This window comes from Acanthochromis polyacanthus, chromosome 3 (assembly GCF_021347895.1).
Source record: "Acanthochromis polyacanthus isolate Apoly-LR-REF ecotype Palm Island chromosome 3, KAUST_Apoly_ChrSc, whole genome shotgun sequence".
NCBI classification, from domain to species: Eukaryota; Metazoa; Chordata; class Actinopteri; family Pomacentridae; genus Acanthochromis; species Acanthochromis polyacanthus.
The window spans coordinates 46,586,108-46,611,140 of NC_067115.1; the positions used below are offsets into that span (position 1 = coordinate 46,586,108).

A 25,033-nucleotide genomic window follows, 5' to 3' on the forward strand; every position below is an offset into this window, starting at 1 on the left:
AAATGACAAAACCATCTCACTCCTTTCATTATAATTATTCCAGTCCGCAACGATGGCACCATGTCCTGCTATCTCAACAGTATGATGACGATCACTATCACACAAGAAAAACAATGAAAGCAAAAGGATTAGGTCATATATTATATTAAGCATTTTACAAAATGCATTGAAATCAAGACACTGAGTCTGACTTTGAAACTGAACCTAATTTCTATCAAACATTGTTGTCTTATTTGTCCTGCTGTGTTTCCCAGCCCTGGAACAAATGTTGAGAAAAGGCTCATAGATGTTTTCTTTCATCCAAAACAAACAACATGAATGTAGAATGTTCTTTTCTACAGCAGTGCTCTGGTTGTCTGTATCTGTTACACCTGTGGATAAACAGCTTCGTATCATTTTATGCAGAAAAACTCACAACTCACTGTCTGGGTTGATTTCCACAGTTAGGAAGAGCTATAGGCTGAATGTTAGGGTTTAGGTTTAGGTTTGGAGGTAGCTGCAGCAGCATGAGGTCATGTTGTCTGTTGTTGTTGGTGTAGATCACAGGATTTGCTGTGATTTGGACTCTTTGAGCAGCATCACCTACACCTAAAAATGCAAATATGGTCCTACATGTGGGTAGAAATTAAAGATAAACATTAGACAGTAAACACATGCAGCTTAATCACATCAATACAATTCCAGTTTTTCTCTCATTATATTTTACCTCATCAAGAACACTAAAACATGGATACCAGATAGAATTTATGTTCAGTTGCTACAGAATTCTCAGTAATAATGTGAGTTTCTTACCTTCCTGGCAGGAGGCAGTGAGCAGCAGTCAGAATCCACCGTGGACTGATCAGAGATCCTCCACACAAGGCGTAATTCCCATTAGGTGAAGTCATTTGAAATCTGACATGGAAATAACGATCACATCGATGACCTCTGATGATTCTCTTCTGCAGATCTACCACTGTGCTCACTGCAACGCCTGAAAGAGAAAGTCCTCCACCAGGTGACTTTGAATAAGATCAGAAGTTGTTTGTACTCAGAAAGCAGCACATTTACTTTCAGGGGATTAAACAAGTGAGTGTCCAGCAGGGACCCCAACAGTTTGAAGATATTTACAATCAATAATAAATGTACCTCTGGTTATTACATGCAGTCAGTATGAATATATTAACCTCCAAACAAAAAGACAACAAAAAGTCCCACTCCCAGAACAACACTATAGGCCTCAAACCCCTAAAAATACTGATTTAATCTAACATGTTATGTAATTTTTCCATAAATATACAGACACATATATAGTATCTCAGAAAGAATGATGATGGCATTCCCAAAATAAACAAGTGACACAGTAAACTGTAATGCCTTTAAAGTAGACTGTAAACAACAGTTGAGTACCCACCGACCCACAGGAGAAGGAGAAGAAAGGTGAGACGAGCCATCTCTGTCACTGATCCTCCAATGACTGAACTACAGTAACAGTGGTGCCTTTTTAAATGTGTTCACGTTGTCCTATTGGTCTATGAGCCTCCAATACCCTCATGAAAGTTTATCAAAGCAACTCCATTGGCCACAAAACTCTCCACCCTTGTGCAAAGCTTTGAAGACTTGCCAAATGTGCCCCACCCTGCATTGCATGAGGTGTTTTTTTTTTTTTTTTTTATTAGATGCACAAAGTTGTGCAGTTGCATTGTGTCAAGATCTGCTTGGTCATTCTGTGCATCAAACTACTGATTGGAAAACAATTAGTTTCCATTTAAATTCTTCCCTCGAGTTGATTGTGAATACATGACAGTAGAGGTGGATTGATTTACCCACTGCATTGAGGTACCTTCAAAATGTCTTTCAATAGAGGCTTCTGTTGATCATTGCAACAGAAAATCTTTACAATAGAAAGGAATCACTTAGTTTTACTGGTTAACAGCTTGTGTGTGAGTGGGCACAACAAGAAAAAGCAATGGGCAATTTAACTGAAAAAAAACAAAAACAAAAAAAGCCTTGGTGTTGAAAGAATACACTTTTAAAAGTGTTTTGTGTGGAGTATAACATCTTTGCTCCTTGAAGGTTTGTGTTATACTTCAGATATATGTTGTTTTCAGAAGACAACATCATGCTGCTGCTGACCTGAATGACCTCAGGTCAAGAATTAAAAGCAGATTTCAGGAACTAAATGGAAAATATACAATCTCATAGTTACCACCTTGTGTCATTTTGACTTTTCATCCTGACATGCAGATTAAACTTCAAGATTTCAGGTCAAACACAAGAGGAAGACCAACAGTCAAATCATCTTCACAACAGAAGTGAGGAGAAAAACAACATGGTAACAAGTCATTCACTGTCAGTCCAACTGTTTCATAGCTGACATTTTGACAGGAGCAGCAAAAGCAAACAATGAAATAAACAACATCTGTATTTCTTTCAGGTCAGTCTGGTTAAAGGTCTGCTTCACTACATACTGGGTATATACTGTATCTCGTTCACAAATCTCAGACACAATGAACTGGCTCAGAGAAAGGTCAGTGTGATGTGACCTCCTTCAAAGTCTGAACTGTGATCTGTTTTCATGTCCAACCATAGATGTTCAATTGTGTTCTTTAGATGTGATGCACAATCAGACACATGTCAACCATTCTCTGTTCAGTCGATTCAGAAAGTACAGCCATGGCCATAAGTTTGGACACAAGTAACATGACGCTTGTGAATCTTAGAAAATACCACAAAGTACTGAAGTGTTTGGATGATAATACACAACTCCTGAGAACTATATTAAGTTTCATATTTAAAAAAAGCATCAAAAGAGTTTGGTGTGATTTTGTTATTCTTACCAAATTCGGTTGTGAAAGTCCTGCATTTTTTTTGTTATTTTCTTCTAATATTATGTTTTGGGAACAAAGTTGTTCCAATTGTTGGAATTTTTTGATAATATTATATCCCTTGTTGATTTGTTGACTAATTAAACTGGTGCTGTCAAAAAATATTAGTTATGTTCTGTAATAGACATCAAAACAGACATAAGTCATGCTGTGTCCAAACTTATGGCCGTGGCTGTATTCGGAACACCTCACTTATTATTTCTTATTAATGCGTCATGTTATTGCAAATCATGGTTGGATCTTTTCTTTTTGCTTTAATTGTCCTGTAGAGCTTGACTGGAATCCACCTGTGACAAACTTATTTCAGAAAGTCCTACACCTGTAATATTATGTCCCATAACTGATATTGTATTCCAGAATAAGAAACTAGTTCTGAAGAAAAGGGACTGTAGATCTTTATGACAACATTAGGCAGAGACAAAGATTAGATCAAAGCTGTGAAACTCCTTCAAAACCTTTAGCTGGTCTTGGTTATTGTTAAATGGAAGAACTCTGGAAATACCTGGACTTTTTTTAGAATCTGCCTCAACTGATTATTCGGGGAAGAAGATCAATGGAAAAGGAAATAATCTGGATTTCAGTAACGAAGTGATTAGTTGCTGCTCATCATCTGGTCTACCATCCCTGCAGTGAAACATGGTGGTGGCATCATCATTCTATGGTGGTACTGGTCAGCAGTATGGACAGGGACACTGGAAGGGACAGAGGAAAGGATCAATGCAGGTAAATAGTGAGGGATCCTTGAAGAAAACCTGCTTCAGAGTGCAGCCACCTGAGACTTGGAGATGATTTATCTTTCAGCATAAAAACATAAAGCACAGCGACAAACAGTACAATCTTTGTGTGGCATTTGTACAGGTCTCTGTGGCAAATAATTTGAATCTTTTGAGCAAAAAGAGGATTTTCACAGAATGTTCTTTAATTTATGTCTATGTTTAAGAGACAAGGCCTTACTTTGAGTGAGACACAGCTTTAAAAAGAAGCTTTTGTTGATCTTTGTAAAAATGTTTTGTGTGTTGTATAGCATCATTGCTCCTTAAATGTATGTGTTATACTTCAGATATATGTTGTTCTCAGAAGACAACATCATGCTGCTGCTGACCTGAATGACCTCAGGACAAGAATTAAAAGCAGATTTCAGGAACTAAATGGAAAATATACAATCTCACAGTTACCACCTTGTGTCATTTTGACTGTTCATCCTGACATGCAGATTAAACTTCAAGATTTCAAGTGAAACACAAGAGGAAGACCAACAGTCAAGTCATCTTCACAGCAGAAGTGAGGAGAAAAACAACATGGACACAAGTCCTTCACAGTCAGTCCAACTGTTTCATAGCTGACATTTTGACAGAAGCAGGAACAGCAAATAATGATCTAAACAAGATCTGTATTTCCTTTAGGTCAGTCTGGTTAAAGGTCTAGTATGAACTGAGACTTACACCAGAGTGGCTTTGGGACAAATTTCTGTCATGAACACTTTAATAACTTGAACAATTTGACCAAATGGGGGATTTTCACAGAAAGATCCTGGATGTCTGTCCATGTTGAAGAGAAACATACTTGAAAAGCTTTTGAACAAAATAATTGATGTCTTGATGTTGAGCCTACTAAAAATGTAATTTGAACAAAAAGTCTCACTTTTTTGAAATGTGGCCACAATAAAGAAAATGAACTATTTAGTTAATCTGTAAAAAGCTTCTACAAGAGCAATGAATGCTACTTCTGTCAAGCATAAAATGACAAGGTTCACTCTCTGAAATGGTACAAATCTCTCCTGCCCTCACAAACACACCAACACCCATCAGAACTGAATGGAGCTGAAATGAACTGAATTGAATTCATTCTAATGAACTGCAGACTGTTCACCTCCCCTGAACTTCTAACTGTGGAAAACAACCTTGATCATGGCAAATATAATGACTTTAAATCACACAAACAAGTCATGACAATAATAACAAGCATTCAGCTTTATTTTTAATAAAATCAGAACTGAAGTCTGTTTTAGGCTGCATGCTGTGGAGCTGTTTGACTGTGTAGAAACATGTTTTTATAACAAATTCAATAAATGGGGACATTGCAGTTGCAAAAAAAGTATAATGTAAAATAATTTCATTCGTTTTAAACATTTCTTTCAGTTCTACACCTTGATTGAGAGGCTGACATGTTGTTTTCATTCATTCTCATCTTTTCACCAAAAACTGAAATCTGCAACTCAGGTAAGCAGCCATGACACAGGACAGTGAGAAGAGATTAAAAAGAGCAGCACTGGTATGACACAGGGGAAGTTAATGGAAGGTAAATGATACTGCTGACTACTCTGGTGCTTTTTCTCCTTTAGTGGTGAGTTGATGAGTAGTTTCATATTTTGTTTACTGTTCTGTGCTTAAATATTTCTGGCTTCAAAACACGTGAACATCTTCTAGGGTGAACACAAAAGACACAAGAATCACAGACATCAACTCTAGATCTGAAATTTCAGGTTGTTTATTCAACATTTATGTTTCATTATTTCCATTTACAGTGGTGGAAAAAAAAAATTCGGACACTGCATACATTTGTGAAATCTTGCATTAAGAATCACTCTTAGGTCTTCAAGTGCTGTTTCTTTGAGTACAATCACAGCCAAAATACTAAACAAATCCTAAAAAAGAAAAAAAAAAGCATTAAAAGCTTAAAATTGATTGGTTCTATAAAATAAGAAATATTTAGTATTTGGTCAATTTGGTACAATTCAGTTTTGATAATTATTCTTGGAAACAACAAAGAAAAAAGGTGTAATTTGTATTTGCTTGTGTCTGTCTCATGCAGCCACACCTTTTGAAGCACAACATTTTTTTTCCACCAATATATTTCATGATAATGTTTGAGATTGCGTAAAATTTTAAGTACGCCTCAAAAATGTGTCAAACCAGGTCCATTGGTCTTTATGTTGATCCATCGTTTGTATGTACAGATGTCCAAGGACATAGCGTGTAAAGAGCAGACCTGTATACCACTACCACTACCAAGATGTACAGCACGAAGCTTGCCCCGATATATCAGTCCACCACCAGAGTCACCCTGAGAGGAAGAAAATATGTTGAATTTTTGATTGTTTTTGCTCCAAAACATCTGATGACTACACAAAAGGAGTAATTTCACCAGCCATGACAACTCACCCAACATGTGTCCACATTGTTTCCTTCGTAACAAATCCAGTTGTTGGCTGGCTCGTTTGGCCAAAACCATTGGATAATTCTCATGTCACAGATGGAAACCTGCATCGTTACACACTGGAGATGTGGTGGTTGACCAGGTACTGGAGAAATAAAAAACCAAGAACACTTATTAATACTGTTACATCCTGCACTTATTGAATTAAATTGTATATTTTAAAGGCTTTAAGACACTGTCACTATTTTTTTAAAGCAAAAATGTTTGTTACTTGGTATGCTTAGGTTATCGATTTGATAACGACCATGGCCTGCAATCTGAACTGGGTCACCTCTAGAAAATAAAAAAAATATGATAATATCTCAAATATCTCATGCATGCGCAGTGAACACAAAATAAATGAATACAACTGAATATAAAAGGAATCTGCAGGATATACACCTTTCCAGTCTATCTTTCCTGAAATAATTTCATTCTGAGATTTTAAACGTTACATGGCGTTTTACTTCAGCGGCCTCAGACAATATTCAAAGCTCATGTTTTCTGCCATATGTATCACTCCTCTTGTGTTAATAAATGCAAACCTTAAACACAGAATATTAAAAGAAACTTAACTCACGCTCTAGGCTGGGTACTGCAGTCACTGTTGTTGGGCAGAGATATAGGAACAATGTCAGTAATGGGGTTCTCTAACTTCAGGAGCATGATGTCATGGTTCCGAAAGATTTTTTTTTTTTCTATTCTCACTACATCTCTTGGACCTGGATGCACTTTTACAACTGCATACCTAGAACGAATATTTAAAAAAAAAGACATGAATAAATCTTGTCATGCATGTAGATAATTAGCTGCATTGACTTTCAACCAAGTAATCACAGACTTCTAGCAATTTAAGTTTATGCTTTGTAGAATTCAGAATAAATCCATGGTTAAACATTTGAGAAAGACTGTACTTTTCTCACATTGAATCACAGCAGTGAGCTGCACTCAGAACCCACTGTCGATGGATCAGAGAGCCACCACAATGAATACCATCTCCAGTAACACTGTTGGTCAGTCCGACATGGTACAGACGCTCCGTATTTGCACAGTTTATCCCATTGAAGATTCTCTTCTGCAGATCCACCACTGTGCTCACTGTGAATCCTGAAAGAGAAAAACCAGGTGACTTGGAGCAAGATGACTTTTAGTTTATGACAGAGATTAAACAGGCGAGTGTCCAGCAGAGATCCCAACACTTATTTATTACACTGGAAGAAATAACTGAATAACCTTATTATCACTTAATGGCAAAATGATCCGCTGCATCATTCATTAGATCACATTTGGGCTGTTTGGCAGCCAAAAATAAATTAGAAGTATTCCAATCAGTAACTAGTTAATCTCTGGTGATTACATGCAACCAATAAATTTGATGTTAACCTCCCTTCTAGGTCTGACACATTTAAGGAAGCACAGGGAAACTGAGAAGGTTAGTAACAGCATCATCTACTTGTACAAAATCTAAACAGAGTACCCACCAACACACAGGAGAAGGAGAAGAAAGGTGAGACGTGCCATCTCTGTCACTGATCCTCCAATGACTGAACTACAGTAACAGCGGTGCCTTTTTAAATGTGTTCACGTAGTCCTATTGGTCTACGAGCCACCAATACCCTCATGAAAGTTTATCAAAGCAAACCCATTGGACATGAAACTCTATGCAAAGTTTTGAAGGTTTATCAAATGTACCCTGCCCTGCAATGTATCAGTTTTTTTTTTCTTTCTTCTGTAGTTGTATGAAGTTGTCAAGATCAAGATTTACTGGTTCTGTCAGTACGTCAAAGTATTGTACTTTCATTCCTTTATGTTAAAGTGATGCTGCTGGATTTCAATGGATCAGTTGTTTCTAAATTATATTTCATTCATCAATATTTGTCATACATCACTTCTTTATGCACTTTTAAATGTTTTTAAATGTTAAACAGAGTTGGTAGATCTCAGTTCTGAATCATAACTATTAAAGCCGCATCCTAGTACAAACATTCTTCAATCCTTTAGGGAACGTTCCTTGAATGTTTATGTTTGCTGGAATTGTTATTTATGGTGTATGTCTGCAGTAATATGAAGTCACAGGAGTGCCACAATAAATAAATAAATGTGGAAATATAAAGAGAAATACAGTAAATGTTGTTCATCGATTTCAAAGAAGAAAATAAAACAGTTCTCAGGTAAGTACATTTAAAGGTAATGTTGGTTATACACCATTATAATGTAAAGTCTAGTTATAGCAATGAATGGTAAACCTCATCTACTGAATTTAATTATATAGTAAATAAATGTTTTAATGAAATACTATAGTCACACTGTAAATATACAATAAAATGGTGACCAGAGGTACCAGTATTTAACTGCAATTTTAGAGAAAAAGCATACATTGTAAGACTTAGTTTTAAAGGTACACTCAGGAACAAAAGTTTACATATACATACAAAGACCATGTGTGTCATGGCAGCCTTGACTTTCCAATGACTCCTATAACTCTGAATTTTCTGCAATAGACAATGCATCTTATTGAAATATGACAAAATCTGTCGCAACAACAATATACACACAGAAACTTAAATTATCGTTTCTGGTGATGTCAGAAAATTGCGTTAATCAAATTTTCTTGGTGGCTTGACCTCTTAATCTCTCACAAGTGATTACAAACAACTACAGCTGCTGACTTCTCTGAGGAAATTTAAATCGAGCCCATCTGATACACTCAATAGACTCAGCCACAAACACTAGTATGGGAAAGTCTGAGGAGCTCAGAAAAGATCTGAAAAAGCAAATCATGTCTTAAACGTGTCAAAAAAGTCATGTGGAGTCATTTCAAAGCAGCTACAGATTACAAAAGCATTTGTACAAACAACTGCTTTAAGGAGACATGCATGGTACAGTTATGCCACTGCGACGATCAATAAGAAAACACAAGCCATAATCTACTGCTGAGAGACAAGTGGTCAGGAAGGTCAAGAGTCAACCAAGAATCACCCAAAAACAGATCTGCAGACACAGCAACGTAAAACTCAAGTGAAGTTTTCTCCTGATCACACAGACAAAATAATGTCAGAACACCGAATGTTACTAGAAATTTTGTTTTTAAGTTCATTAAGCGACTCATGGATTCTGACAATAAAGTTATTCAAGCCTTTGTCAAACCTGGGCAGAGCAGTGTCCGGTACACTTCTGTGCTCTGGAGACACTGGAGAGAGTGTTTATATAGTTTACATGTGTAGTGTTTTTGTTGGTTTTTTTTTTTGGTTTTTTTTGTTTTTTCTTTAAATTTGTATTTGTATGTAATTTTATGGACCATTTTGAGTCTGGAATAAAGATTATGAAACTGAAAGAAAAATGCATTTTATAGGGCTCTAGAAGACCTCTATGGTCAGCTGAAGCAAAAACTGGGTAATTTGGCCACAATAATAATAATAATAATAATAATAATAATAATAATAATAATTATAGATTTTATTTATATGTGCATTTGAGAACAGTCAGGTCACCATAGAGGAAACACAGATAAAACACATTCAAATGTACAGTATAAAACGCAAGAATTTTTAAAAACTTTTAAAAAAATTTTTTTAGCAATTTTAAAACAACAGAAGGAGAAGAAGGAAAGGAAGTAAAGGTGAGTGGGCTTGTTTGAGCAGGTGGGTTTTGAGGTTGGATTTAAAGTCTCAATCTCTCTCAGTCTCAATGATTGCAAAGATGTTTGAAGGAGAGATGGTGAGGCTTTTAACCCAACAACACCAAGCTTACTGCCAAGCATGGTGGTGGTAGTATTATGCTCTGGAGATGTTTTTTTACTAGGGGAACGACTGCTTAAAATTTCTGTCATATTTTAGAAGACCTTTAAAAAAATCTATAAAAGAAATAAAATGTACCATTGTTTTTGTTAGTTTGATTTCTGTTTTTTTTTGTGACAAAGATGCATGTGTTTCAGTGATTCCCTCCTAGATAATAAAGTGTTACAGGAGGCTGCTCTGGTATACATGGTCTCTACAAGTGTATGTAAACCTTTGTTCATGACTGTAATTACATCCTTCATCTGCTCACCTTCTGCAAATATTTATTGGTGTAAAATATTCTGGTGATTGGTTTGGAAACATTTATCTTATAAGCTGATTTGCAGCTACATACTTCACCATAGTTTTGGTTTCTGTGAGAGGAGACCCTGCAGTTGGGGCTGCAGGTCCTAGAGGGAGCAGAAATAAAATAAACAGGTTTTTCCAACCCATCAGTAATTCTCTCCAGAATCAGTGTTAAAGGGGAGGTGGGGAGATGGTGACAGCTGGAGTGCGTTTCGTCAATGAGGGTCCTGGCAGTGTGCGCGCAGGGATGGAGGGTGGAGGCTCCTCATGCGCTCTGAGCGCACAGACGCAGCTCTGCGACCACCGCGACAGTCTGTGACATGTAATGAGAGCAGGACTACACGGCGCTGGTGAAAACCCACTGAGTGGATGCTGGTAAGGACATTCTTTTTGTCTTTATCAAAACTGTGATAGCTGTCTCTGCTGTGTGTTCTGTCTCGCTCATTTTAATTTCAAACTGTCAGACAATGATACTGAACTAACTGATGGCGACGAAATGAGACGTTGAGTTATGTTAATCACTTAGTAAAATTTTTCCTCTCGCCGTTTGCTTATCAGGACAGAGCCAAACTGTCTTTTACGGCACACATCTAGATCACAGCAGAACGAGTTTTATGGTGTGATTAGACATCATATTGTAATAAACTTCCACACACATTTTAATAACAGGTGCTGGAGTCCGTACACTTTCATTTGAATTTTACACAGAGGTATTTGTATTCATATATCTGAGAGAAACATTGTTACTCTCTGGATAACTTTATGTGAAATCTATTTTATTTCACTATTAAACAATATGTCAGACATTGCTTTGTTTGGATAGGATTAGTTTTAGTCATGCTGCTGATCAAAAAATGAAGAAAATTTCCCTTCACATTTTCTGCCACTCCTGTGTAAATAAGTCACTGTACACCTGAGAAAAAGCAAATGGAGATGAAGGAATACTGTGGTTTTGGGGGCCCCAAGATAATTTCAGGGGTCACAAAAGGCCCTTTGCTTATATATCACTGGACTGGGACTCTAAAAATCATTTAACTTCAACAATCTGTGCAGGAAAAATCCTCCCTCATGTCCACATTTATGACAGTTAGTTGCGTTGAGGGATCACAAGCTACAAATGTTGGGAATCACTAAAAGCAAAGGACCAGAAGAAGGAGTGGAGAGATGGATAAAAGCTGGGGAAAAAGGAAGGAAAGGTAAATATGAGAGGTGAGAAGCAGAGAGAGAGAAGAGGGAAAGAAAACTGTTTAACTGTAAGAGTTAATAAAAGAGGAGAGAAATGAAACAAGAAGAGGTGAAGAAAGGAGAAGAGGTATAAAGAGGGCAGGAGGGAAGATGGGAGAGGGAAAAAAGAGAAGTGGAAGGAGGGAATCATGTATCATAAAATCCCCTCCACTCCAGTCTGATAAGAAACCAGCTGCAGTGCTCGCTGTTGATCCAGTGTTTAAATTTCCCCAATCTTTTATCTGTTTGAGCTTGCACCTGTAATTGGAGGCACACTGCTGAAATTAATGGACTGCAGTGAAACAGAAAAGAATACTCAGCCTCCCATGACCCTTTTTTCTCTCTGCTTCTCTCTCAGTCTGCTGGGGGAAACGTGAGCTTTTTATTTAATTGGTCCACTCTGCTGCTTTCAAAGCTTTTTAGTGTGTTCTGTTCATCTGGACAATTTGGCATGAATTCATACGGTCTGCCGGTGTTCTGCATGCTGTGTGGGAGGAGGACATAATCGCTGCTAATATTGAGTTTAGGAGGACGGTGGTACAGCATGTCAACAGAAACACACTGGAAAGTAGCGTATACCTTCCCAAAAATCCACTTTGTGTACACTGTGGATGCTGTAAAGTCTCTAATCCCTCATTCAGGGCTAAATGACTCATGTGACTGTGTGAATGTGAGCCCTGTATGTTTATCCACGTGTCTACGCATATGTGCAAACTATATTCAAAACGGTTCTGTGACGTTCGTTTGTCTTGTCTTTATCTGCTTGTGGAGCTTGTGAAAGTATTGATCAGCATCCGGCCAATCTGTGAGCTCTCATCATTAGTCTTAGTGAGGCGTGTGAAGGCAGACATGTGGATCTAAACCCTGCAAATCCGTTAATTGAACAGCAAGAGAGGAAGGAGACTGCCTCAGGGAATAAGACTGATGGACAAACAATTAACTGATGGTGTATCTCTGTTCCACTGATGTTCTCTTGTTCTAAAAAAAAAAAGATTCTATCATCTGTCAGCTAAATAAAAAGTGTATACATACATGTAATCTCAGACAACCAAAAATGCACTAGCATTGGATACATTGATCAGCCATAACATTAAAACCACCGACAGGTAGAGACAGTAACACTGATCATTATGTTCCAACTGAATGTTCTGCTGGGAAACCTTGGGTCCTGCATTCATATGGATGTAACATTCACCTAAACACTGCTGCAGGCCAAGCACTGCCCTCCAACAACAGCGGCCTCCTCCGACCATACAAAAATTGGTGTTAAACTTGACTCCAAACCCAATCCAAACACATCTAATGCTGAGGTTAACATTTGCACCAGAGTCAGAATGATCAGCAGAGGACAAACTCTTCAACACAGAGGACCGGAAGTAACAAAGGCCAATTAGTGGTAAACAACTTAGGGAATATATCTGAATTTTGCAACATAATGTTTTAAAACGACATGTCAATTCTCTATCTGACACCACAGAACACCCTCAAGCTGTAATGTGTCCATGAACCATTTTTGCCAGCATGAGGGGGGAACTCTAAAATATCAACCAGGTGGTTTGGACATTGTGGCAGATCAGTGTATTTATCAGTTTCCTCTTCATATGGCGGCATATGGTGAAAATTCACTGATGCAGGAGTGGATTTCAGCCTCCAGTGTGGGAATGCTTATCCAAAAGGCAACTGTGTGTGTCTGTACTCATATTTTCCATTATCAGGGGCACAACTGTGCTTGGCAGTTGTGGTTTTGCGTAGCATCGTCATCAGATGTGATGATCAGGTGTTTTCACTGTGGAAAATATGTAGGTGGAGAAATAAAACCTGCTTTTCTGTTCAGATCTTGATTGTAACTGTCTGATTGGACTTGAAACTTTGGTTGTCTGGCTTCTCCTTGACAGTGGCAAGTAAGCAATACTTTAAACCCTATTTGTACATTGTTTAATTGACTGTTTTGAGTATTAATAGCAGCGACCCTGTCTCTCCATGCTACACTCAGTGGTGGCCAGTCAGTCTCCCCTGGGTGCCCTGACATTCCACATCACACCCCACATAACCTCCAGTCCTTACCTCCTACAGTCACTGCTTCCTCTGTTGCATTTCTTAAATATGCAGGTAAAGTGGGTGAAGCTCTTTAAGCTACTCTTTAAAAATTAAAGCGTAAAAACAAAAACCAATTGCACGTATCGAGCGTAACAGCAATCAGTGGCCCTTTGAGCAATCAGGATGAATTCATTTGTTTACCAAACACACGTTTGTTTTAATGGTGACCTTGTGGCCTCTTAATATAATTAGCAGCTTGTTTGTGTGAAGCGGCATCACTCAGGATTTCAGTGAGGAGAAAACATCTCTCCATCCCCACTATCAACCGTGTCATCATGAAGAGGCCTCTCCTACACAGTCAACAATGCTGTCAGTAGAACAGCACCGCTTTCAGGAAAGTCAGCTATTGAAATTCATTCAAAGGCATGTTTACCATCTCTCATGAGGTCCTCTGTCTGTGTGAGAGGTTAATCGGCACTGCAATGTGACAGAGGTTAAAGCTCAATTGAGGCTTGGTTTTAAAACAGAAATGGTGTCTGAAAATGTGTCATTTCAGTGAAGTCACAGCTGTAGCAGCATGGGAACTGATGTTTAAAAGGTGCCCGTTAGGAAATGTATTGTTTAGACATCAGTTACTAAATTGTTGAGTTTGAATGTAGGTTGTGTTGCTGAAGCTCACAGCAGGTAAAAAGAATTCCAAAAGCACCACAGAATATCCACTATTATTGTGTTCCAAACACTTGTCGCTTCATCTGTAAATCTCTGAATACGATGTATCTTTGGAGGTATGAGTACATCTCGGCTTTTCACCAAAGTCCTGTGACAATAATTGTTTCAGAAAGTATCCGTTTTTTTTCCTATCTGACCAGGACTCACCTTTTCTACAATCTCATTCATACAAATAAGACATTTGCTTTGTCCATTTCACACGCAAACCACGAAGCTGATACTGTTACAAATCGACTCCGCCTCACTCACTTTGCATAGAGCTCAATCAGATGGAGCTCTGACACAGGAGCTATTCATGTCCAGTCTTTGTTCATATAAGGTGAATGAGTGCTTAGTAATTTAATAATAAAAAGGATGAGGAAAGAAAAAAATGATGACAGCTTGTGGACTGTTTTTGGTCGTTTAATAGCCATGCTAGTATTGGATTATGCTTATTCTTACCCTGACTGTTTACACTTTAATCCTTTTGCTTCAGCAAGTGAGTAAATATCTCCAGTTTAAATCCCATCTGACCAAATACAGACCATTTGGAGTAGAACCAATAAACTGCAAGTGTAGATGTCCCAGACTAATTTTAAAGCCACTTTGTACAAAACTAGAGAAAATCCAAGAGACATTATGACAAACAGAAGATGTTTTCTCATTTCTGAAATTCAAACCTGTACGTTTGACATTTGTCAGCTGGAAGTGAGACCGAGAGTAAGGAGGTGAAACACAACAGTGAAGTTGTGAGTATTTGGACTATTTAACCTTTTTTAGTAGAATAACGGAGGAACATTTCTCAAATAAACATGAAAAACTAAAACGTGACATATTGAGACATCTATTATGAAAACCTGAGAGCACAAATTGTTCTTTGTAGAGTCATTCTGTGGAAGAACAACTTCAAGTCTCATTTTTTAACAAATGTTGAGCTTGACTTTCTCCATGCCTGTATTGTGAGATGTGAATATTTACCTTGGAGTACATTTCAGGTTAAAACAACAATCCAGACTCTGGTAGTTATGTCCCATCTTGGGTTTTGACTTGGGCAAATATGCAGACCTATCTCCTGCAGAATGTGTTCATGTATGATTAAGCCCTCATTCTACCCGATTACATTTCTCAGTGACATTTTACAAATATTTTCCTTTGAAACAATCTTCAGTCATTGCAGCTAAATGTGTTGCTTTACCATCGCTTCATTTCATTCCATCAGTCATACATTAGACATGGAGGGACTTGTCACCCTGGAGGAGAAGCTCTACACATGTCTGTAAAAGCATGTACTTTAACCGAAACCATGACACCAAACATCAAGTGAGAAAAAACAACTTGAGTCTAAAAATAATGATCCCATAGATGAGAGCTCAGTTTCCTGGGGGAAAACTCTGTGCCGGCGTTTTGCCTCCACCTCCTAAAGCAGACTTTGTGGCTCTTTTAAACTGGAGGCATTTCCTCATCGTCTCTTTCTTTCAAAATGTGAAACAAAATGCAGTTTGACAACAGAAACATCTGTTTGAAAGGGAAGATTGCAATCTGCTTTGTTGTTGGAACCGTAGAAGATCCCTGGTTCGCGTCCCAGGCTGGGTCTGGGATCTTTCTGTGTGGAGTTTGCATGTTCTCCCTGTGCAGCGTGGGTTCTCACTGGGTTCTCCAGCTTCCTCCCACAGTCCTTTCCTTCTTTTTGGACTGGAGGTGGAAGCAGGAGTACCTGGAGAAAACCCACGTTGCACATGGAGAAAATGCAAACTCAATGCAGAAAGATCCCAGGAAGGCTGAGATGCAAATCAGGAATCAGCAGTGCCAACTACTGAGCTGTCCAAAAACATGCTGAGGCTAACTGGTGATTCTAAATTGTCCGTAGGTGTGAATGTGAGTGTGCTTGTTCTCTGCGTAGCTCTGTGATAGACTGGTGACCTGTCCAGGTGTCTCCTGCCTTCGCCCTGAGTCAGCTGGGACAAACTCCAGCCCCCCGTGGCCCTAATGAGGATTAAACGGTGTACAGATAATGGATGGATGAGCAATTTAACTAACATCAGCTTGTAAATAATAAGAAACTGGCCACATAAATTTTTCCCTCACATCTCTCAACTGGTATCTACACTCAGCAGACGCACAGGGAACAGATTCTGCATACACACATTCACAAAAGCATATATCACACACCCCTGTGCCCTCACACACAGTGTCCATTGTTGCTTTTGTACGTGAATGTAAAGACCACTGACTCTTCAATCAGCATTCATTCAGGCCCACGTTTATCTCTTTGATTTGTTCTGTTCAGGGTCTTTTAAGCCTCGTCTTGACCTCACATTACCATAGCAACGTCTCCCAGAACGTTTTTGTCAGAGCTGGCCACACAATGGCAGACAAAAGAGGTAATGCATTTTGGACAGGAAGATTGTCGGTCTGGTCTCATTGTGTTTATCGGAGATTACGGGGGCGGCTGTTGCAAGGGTGAAGTCAAGTTGGCAAGTTGGCTCATCGCATCCATTCAGAGGCTATCTGCCGATGTGTAAGGGAGTGCTCGTCTTCAGTGGGACATTTAGTGACTGTATAGATTTAGTAAAAAGCATTTTAGTGGAGCTGTAACCACATAGGATTTACAAAAGGATACAAGTGTGGTGCAGTTAATACCAGCTGCTACACAGTGTCCTTCAGGGTGCAGCTGTTATGATTAAAGAAGAAATATTGATTTTTAGAATTGTCTTGAGCCTTTTGTGTTGGCTCCTTTATGTTATGCAACTTTTTTTTTTCTTTTTTACAAATGTGGTAGTTAAAAAAAAAGAATGAATCTATGTTTTAACCGTGGGTATAGACTCTGTAACTGAATATGTCATATTTTTATATGTAACTGGGGTTGGACTTTTTAAGAGCTCAGGAAATGCATTGCTTTAGTCACAATGCTGGATTAGAATGTTGTTTACACAGAAAATACAGGCCATACAATCATTCAGAATGCATTATTACAGAACCAGGTTATGAACCAGATTAAGGTCCTTGCAGTACACACAAATCTCTGTATCTTGGACGCCCATGTGAGGTCTGTGTTACTTAAGTTAGAATATTCTTTCATTCACTCTTCATTTATTAAAAACAAGTCAGTCTTTTTAATAGATTGCCCACATCTTGATTGTTTGATATTTACAAATTAGTTTGCTGTTTTGACACAGAGTTGAAATACGGGATGCTGTGTTTTAGCTGATTTAAAATATTCTTACAATTCTACCTTCAGTCAATAACAATATTGATTCATTGTGGGCACTTACAATAGGCTACTTCACTTGAGCAGTGTTGCTTAATTGGTTGTGCTGCATTGCTCCACTTAAGCTGACTTTACCTGAAAATAATCAATGAAGATTAATTGGCGCCTTTTAAAGTATTGGAGAGTTTTGTGCCTTTCTACCACGTGATTGTTGTGTAACTCTACACTGTCAAACATCATATTTTGTTTTGATGCAGCGAACAGCTATCTCATGCTTAGACCATCCGATAAAATTCCCTCTCTCTTGCTCTTTTCCCACACCTAACAGAATACTTTATTGATCCCTAAGGGGACACTCATCACATCAGCTGACTGATGCTGCTCCTCCCTCTGTTAAACCAATCAGATTTTGCCACAGCCTTTCCAATCCAATGCTGTCATTTAAAAAAAAACAAATTGTTCCTTTTTCTGCTGCAGTCAGCTGACATTTCAGTAGCAGATCGATGCAACCCTCCTCCAAGCCATTCAACTCTGGTTCTCATCAGGACCGGCATCCGTACATCCTTCCCGTAAACTCATCATCCCCTCATCGCATCCATTCAGAGGTTCAGCATTATTCTTCACCCCTGCACAACCACTACAAGTGTCTAGACTCTTTTCCGGTGGATGTTCTTGTGTAGGTCATGACATCATCACCCCCTTAAAAAGAAGACATCCCATTGGGTTTTAATCGCCAAAGACTCCACATATATTTTTTTTCCAGCTTTTGTCTCGTCTTTCCCAGTTTAAATCAATTGAACAGTTGCTCCTCACATGTTACAAAATGGATTTCAATTACAAAAAATAACAATATTTATATATTTTCTGCATTATGTGAGTATGTGTATATATTTTGTGGTGGTTGTAGAAGTACTGAGTAGCTCAGATCACCTCACAGACACACAACAGTTATAATCCTCTGGTATTTACATTTAATAATTGAGAGCCTGACCTCTTGTCAACTCTTACATTTGGCCTAGAAGGAGGTGTACAGTACATCTCGCTGCTCCTTTGTTTGAACAGAGGAAATGACTTTTGGGTGGTGATGTAGCTGCCCTTTGGTTGAAATGAAGCAAACATAATCACACGCCTAACATTTTCTATTTCTGTTTGTTCCAATAATGCCTGTTGAAATATTAATACTAAAAAGGTGCAAAGGAAAAGATGAAAAAAAAAAGAATTACCAAACAGAGTGTAATATTCCCTATCAATATTTCTCACTTGTTTTAAACCCCTCATATTCTCTTTATCGTCTTTTCCCCCATCTCTTCCCATCATCCTCATATACGTATTAATGTAGTTAAGTCAGAGTTGTGGAGGACTGACAGGTCGGTACATTTTGTTCCTAACGGAGCACCAATTATTAGCCATGGCTGCGAGGGATGAGGGTGTGCCTGCGTGTGGCATGGTGGTTATTAAGAAGTCGTGATGGCTTCATAAACAAGACTTGTACTAATGGAACTAAATGCTCTATGTTTCTGTTCCAGCGCTGGCTTGTTTTTGTTGTGACGGAAGAAGGGTTGTTTAGTTTATTAGTAGTTAGTATTCGTCAGGCTGCCGGGTTGAGATCGGACCAAACTTTTTGAACTTTTGGTCACATCATCAACCTCCGCACCAGTTTCTAAAAGAACAAACTGTCAATGTGTCAGTGTCCATGCATGTGATTTCTTATCCTTTCTCTCCCTTCCTGTTAAAAATGGTATTTACCCCATTTTAAATGCATGTATAATATATAATCCATTCTTTTTCTTGGTGAAAGTCGGGAGTAGTTGTAGTAGTTTTGCATTTTTTGAAATACACGACTCACTTTGTTGCTGACAGGAAGATGAGAACATTGATGGAATCTGTACATTAGCCTAGTATAGCAGAAAGACAGAAAGCAAGGGGAGAGAACTACCAGTTTATACATTTGCCTACCAAATACCATCCATCAATCCAGTCTATCCCAGCTGACTTAGGGAGACAGCAGGGGACACCCTGGACAGGTCACCAGTCTGTCACAGGGCTACATATACAGACACAAAAATCACACTCACATTCACACCTACGGGCAATTTAGATTTACCAATTAACCTGAGCATGTTTTTGGACTGTGGGAGGAAGTTGGAGAACCCAGAGAAAGCCCATGCATGTACAGGAAGAACATGCAAACTCCATGCAGAAAGATCCCAGGAAGACCAGGACTCGAACTGGGGATCTTCTACATGCAAGGTCAAAGTACTAGTCACCAAGCCCTTCGACCAAATACCCTCTAAGTATATTCATTAAGAAGTTGTATCTGACATAAGACAAAATGCAAATATAACCATTCAAGGGAGCTGACAGTAAAGATATATGAGAAAGTGAGGCTAGAGACAAGAGGACTGTGGCCATACTTAAAACCTGTTTTCAGTGTCTTACCATTTTTACTGCCTTTTAATCTTTAATTACCACTTAGCACTTCTGTCAGTTGCCTGACACTGATTCCATCTAAGATACTGTCCAGCAATAAACCCCACAAACCGCAGCTCCTTGTGTTTAAACTTTTCTAGAGTCAACTCACCATTTCTAACAGGTTACTGGGGAGCTTTAGAGATGTTGTTCAGCGGAATTGATTTACTCAGCAAGGCTAGCTGTTCCCTTGTCTCCAGTCTTTACACTAGGCTACCTTCAGAGATGGACATACAGTGCATATAAAAAGCATCATGATGTGGGGATGTTTGTTGGCAGCAGACCCTAGAAGGCTTGTACAGGTAGAGAGGAATATGAATGCAGCAATGTATAGCGAACTCCTGGAGGACAACCTGATGCAGTCTGCAAGAGAACTGTGACTTGGGAAAAGACTTGTTTTCCAGCAAAACAGTGACCCGTATCATACAGCCAAAGGTACATGGAAATGGCTTAAAGACAACAAAGTGAATTCTGGAGCCGCCGAGACAGAGCTCAGATCTCAATCTAAGCGGAAATTTGTGGCTGGACTTGATAAGGCTGTTTTCTTATGATCTCCTTGCAGCCCGACAGTTTTGCAAAGAAGAATGGGGTGAAACTGCAGGATCCAGATGTACCAGGCTGATTAAGATCTAGCAACACAGACTGAATGCTGTAATTGCAGACAATGGTGCATCCACTAGATGCTAGGCTTCAGTCAAAGATGTCAAATGTGGAACAACTTCTAAACCAATGGGTGACATCACAGTCATTACATCCATCTTATACCGTCTCTGGCTATAGATTTATCTTGCATGGATATGAGAATGCAAATATTATTGATCTAACCTTTTCCAACAGAGCAAAAAGTCATTCCTTTAAATTGTCACAAATTAAACAAACATGATGCAGCTCTACTGAGGTTCAGTAAAGACATTATTCTACTCTGGAAAGAACCTGACTGTCTGTTTCTCATTCCAATGTGTCTTTTTGCTAAGCTATGCTAATTGCCTCCTTGTTTCCGTCCCCTAACAATTCTAAGAATCTTTCACTTCAACTCTGTCAAAGTTTTGACTAAAAAATAGTGATTGTAGTTCGTCAAATGTCAGTCTACACCTTTATTGTATGAAGCCCTTCAGATTGCCTCTGTGCATGAAATGTACAAAATTTACTGATGTTGCTTTTCTTCATAGGTCTGCTGACCTGTCACTGATTGGATCTCGCCAACGTCTGGAGTCTCACATGCCTTAACACCACAATGGAGCTCATCCAGGCCACACAGGTTTCTTTGCTGCCTCAGGAAGCCCCGACAGCTGCCTGGAGTAACAACTCTGTTCCCCCCTACTCCCATTTCCTGCTTCTGTCCACTACCTCTGAACCGCTTCTCAGTCTCAACCCAGCCAATGGTTCTTTACTCTTTAACGCCACTTGCCCAAACTGCACTAAAACTAAACCTGGATCCCTCCCTGGTCTGGCTGGAATCTTCATCCCTCTTATTTATGGGATAGTCTGTATTGTTGGTTTGGTGGGGAACACTCTGGTTATCCATGTTGTCGTCAACTACACTAAGAATGAGTCAGTCACAAACATCTACATCCTCAATCTAGCCATTGCAGATGAGCTTTTTATGCTGGGTCTGCCCTTCTTGGCAGCGCAGAACGCTTTGCTCTCGTGGCCCTTTGGATCTCTAATGTGCCGTGTGGTCATGACAGTGGACGCCATCAACCAGTTTACCAGCATCTTCTGTCTGACTGTGATGTCAGTGGACCGATACTTGGCAGTGGTGCACCCCATCCGGTCCTCTTGGTGGCGGCGCCCCCATGTGGCCAAGGCTATCAGTGGCACAGTCTGGGCAGGGTCCTTTGTGGTGGTGCTGCCAGTGGTGGTGTTTGCAGATGTGCTGAAGGATGATGGGAACTGCAGCATCGTGTGGCCTGAACCAGCAGAAGTGTGGAAGACTTCTTTTATTGTGTACACGTGCACTGTTGGCTTCTTCTGCCCCCTGCTGGTCATCTGCCTGTGCTACCTGCTGATCGTCGTCAAGGTACAGCAACACATACTGTGTATATGGTTACATTTATACGATTACATTTATTATTAACTGAGTTGGGAAGTGCTAGGAGCTCCTATTTTGATTTGGAATTGTTTTTTCATTCAATTTTTTGTAATAATTTCAATTATAAATGACTACCACTTTTAATTATTTCCAGCATGTTTCCCTGCAATCAGTTTCCTTCTTTTATTTTTGGCTTGGCAGATGGCTTAGATACTATAATACCTAATGTCCCAGGGAAATAAGAGGGATCATCATTTCAGAATGTTTCATTGTTGAATTTGTTAAGTAAACTCAGTGTCATAGTTGCTGAATTAATCCCAAACTGATCCTCAGTCCACATGGAATCGCATTTCAGCTGTTTGCCAACAGCATAAACTTTATCCTCTTCCTGCTGTTAGTGGCGCACATCACAAACGTTTAAGCTCTGTAGCTTAAAACTAAGTTCCCAGCAGTTGTGTCCCTTAAGAATCTTGGTTAACTTCTCCAGTTAGTTTGAACATAAACAGGCTTATGCCTTTAAGAACCAGATATTTAAACAGCTGTCTGTTTTTATTGTGTTCAGTGCTGTTGTTGATCGATATGGTCACGTCAGTGCAGCGTGAATCACATCAAATTGACTGTGAGAAAACAAACAAAAAAAGACTTTAAAAAGCGATAATAACTCCTCTCCCTTTGGAAGATTATTGCACAACACTGTCTCATTTTTAATTTTGCAAAAAAGTCTGTTTTTTCCTATTCACATTGAAATCCTTCTAAATGAAGCTACAATGCAGAGAAGCATTTTGAACAGTTTTCATCATGAACTCAGTGAACACACTGGTACATGCTATTATCCCATATAATTGGACTGTTCTGATGATATTACTAATAGTCCCAGAGGGTGCTTGTACCAAAGCAAAATACGTAGAGTGATAATGGAGAAGCGCCCTGTTCCAGGTATAGGTTGTTCTGAGGAGAAAAATGAGATTTCAATAGTTTTGTATTAAAAAGTTCTGCTCCACAGTTGTCTGTACTTTGTGTAATATTTAAACAATCAGTTCAATCAAGAGGCAAAAAAGCAGTGTCTTTCCAGCCATATCATCAGAAACAATAGCAAGATGCTAATTGGAAAAACAAAGTGTGTTCTTTTCTTTTCATTTGGGTGCGCTGGCTTATTACTTGTAAAATTGTGTTTTTAAAATTAATTCATCTTGTCTTTCAAAGGTGCGAAGTGTTGGGAAACGGGCACAGGCCACATCATCCAGACGCAGGAAGTCTGAGCGTAAAATCACCAGGATGGTGGTCGTTGTTGTGGCCGTGTTTGTCTTCTGCTGGCTACCGTTCTATGTGCTCAACATCCTCAACCTCCTCGTGGTCCTGCCTGGAGACTTCAGGGGGCTGTACTTTTTGTTGTCGTGCTTTCTTATGCGAACAGCTGTGCCAACCCCATACTGTACGGATTTCTGTCTGACAACTTCAAGAGGGGCTTCAGGAAGGCCCTGTGCCGCACTTCACGCAGGGTGAAAAGCAACGACAGGGCCGGCACTGAGGTGCAGCGACCCACAGAGGAGTGGGGCGGCATTGTGCTCCAACCGCAACAAAGTGAGGGAGCCACCAGTGTGCACAGGAAAAACTCTGGTGAAGAAGAGGAGGAAATCAATGGAACAGAAGGAGCCATGCAGCTGGCAGAGATATGCAAAACGTCACACAATGGAAACCAAAATGGAGTAAGAGAGGCCTCAAGGACCCAGGTGGTGCAGAGGGGGAAGTCTGAGCTGGGTACTGGCTCTGACGAATTCTTGGATCAAAACTCTGTGCTTGATATCAGCTATCTGTAAGAGAATGTTTGCAGTGGATGACGGTACCTGCTTCTTATGAGGAGTGACTGCATTACAATGTGCAAGTCTGTGAAGTTGCTGTGTATCATGTAACAGTCTGCCAGTATCAATGCAAGTCGCTTTGCAATGGTTTGAGTGTAAAAACAATTTAAAAGCAGGCACCATTTTAACCATGTTGAGCTGAACCCTAGGGAAAGCTGACAGAAGGCAAGAACACATAAAGAAAACACTACACCTTGGAAAGTGGATGAATGCAGTTATTGTCAGAAACAGTATTTTTAGTCTCAGTTTATCACCCTCAATCTTGAGAATGAGAATGTTCTGCTAGCTGTGGTTCCTTAAAATTGTCAGAAGTCTAGATTTGACACCAAAAAGGCCACCAGAGACTGGTGTCACCATGTAAACTTTGGTGGTTAGGGCTTCAATCACTGCACAGGGCTCCAGATTGCAAACAAGTGCGAATGTATGATGATAATGAAAAACTTTTGCTATGTCTCCTACCAGCATGGGTAGCTACTGCTTTAGTCACAGTGGTGGAAAGGAGGACTTTTCAGTCCCTTCCTGATGCATAAAACAAGCTATTAAGCTATTGTGTGTGCCATAAATAAAGCAGTGTGCAGCTGGTCTTTATAAAAACAAGTCGAAGAAAAGAGGATTTGACTCAGGCGTAACCAGCTGAGAGAGTTGGTCGCACCAGTGGAGGTCTGCTTTATCATCAGTGTTGCTTTGATATCTCGTACGTAAATTGCTAATGCACGTCCCAGTGGGAGATAACATGACTAATGACTATTGTGAAATGAAAAATGTCAGCTGTGTTTGCTTTTGAAAGAGGAAAACAGAACACAAAGGTAGTTGGTTTTCACAGACGCACTTTTATGCAGCAGCAGCTACGAGTGTCTGAACATACGAACATTTTACTTATTGCTGTAGGTCAAAGTGATGCTTTCCTCCTTTTAAAGCTCCTGTTTAGACACTGAATAAACCCCTAAACCTCACCTCTAAAATGGTATATTAGGAAGTTTCCGTTACATCAACATAATTTTATCCTGTCTCCAAACAGTTTAAATGTGACTACATTGTTGCTTCATTTAGAATCTGTAGATCTACACACGTGGACAAAATTGTTGGTACCCCTCAGTTAAAGAAGGAAAAACCCACAATTCTCACTGAAATCACTTGAAACTCACAAAAGTAACAATAAATAAAAAATTTTGAAAATTAAATAATCAAAATCAGCCATCACTTTTGAATTGCTGATTAACATAATTATTAAAAAAAAAAAAACTAATGAAATAGGGCTGGACAAAAATGATGGTACCCATAACTTAATATTTTGTTGCACAACCTTTTGAGGCAATCACTGCAATTAAACGATTTCTGTATTTGTCAATGAG

The 25,033-nt window shown here is 39.2% G+C and overlaps 2 protein-coding genes across 2 annotated transcripts; one reads left to right on the top strand and one right to left on the bottom strand.

The window, feature by feature from the left end:
- Positions 1–229: 229 nt before the first annotated feature.
- On the bottom strand, positions 230–7,583 carry LOC127533068 (kallikrein-12-like). The gene is made up of 5 exons (XM_051945149.1): positions 7,544–7,583; positions 6,986–7,169; positions 6,643–6,810; positions 5,886–5,988; positions 230–256 (listed from the first exon to the last, which is right to left on the bottom strand). The coding sequence occupies exons 1-5, from the start codon at positions 7,581–7,583 to the stop codon at positions 230–232; spliced, it is 522 nt and encodes a 173-aa protein (XP_051801109.1).
- A 2,784-nt stretch (positions 7,584–10,367) lies between these two features.
- On the top strand, positions 10,368–24,760 carry LOC110962116 (somatostatin receptor type 5-like). The gene is given in 4 exon segments (XM_051946511.1): positions 10,368–10,519; positions 20,960–21,810; positions 23,026–23,208; positions 23,211–24,760. Coding segments are annotated over 3 exon segments (1,398 nt in total). The 5' UTR covers positions 10,368–10,519; positions 20,960–21,024; the 3' UTR covers positions 23,640–24,760.
- Positions 24,761–25,033: the final 273 nt, after the last annotated feature.

What these genes read in the sequence shown, in the direction of transcription:
- LOC127533068 (XM_051945149.1), bottom strand. Translation starts at nt 7,583, where the DNA reads ATGGCACGTCTCACCTTTCTTCTCCTTCTCCTGTGTGTTG. An exon ending in GCTCACTGCTGTGATTCAAT is followed by an intron (nt 6,811 to 6,985) that starts GTGAGAAAAGTA and finishes TATTCGTTCTAG; the next exon opens with GTATGCAGTTGTAAAAGTGC. An exon ending in TGCAGTACCCAGCCTAGAGC is followed by an intron (nt 5,989 to 6,642) that starts GTGAGTTAAGTT and finishes CCTTTTGTGTAG; the next exon opens with TCATCAGATGTTTTGGAGCA.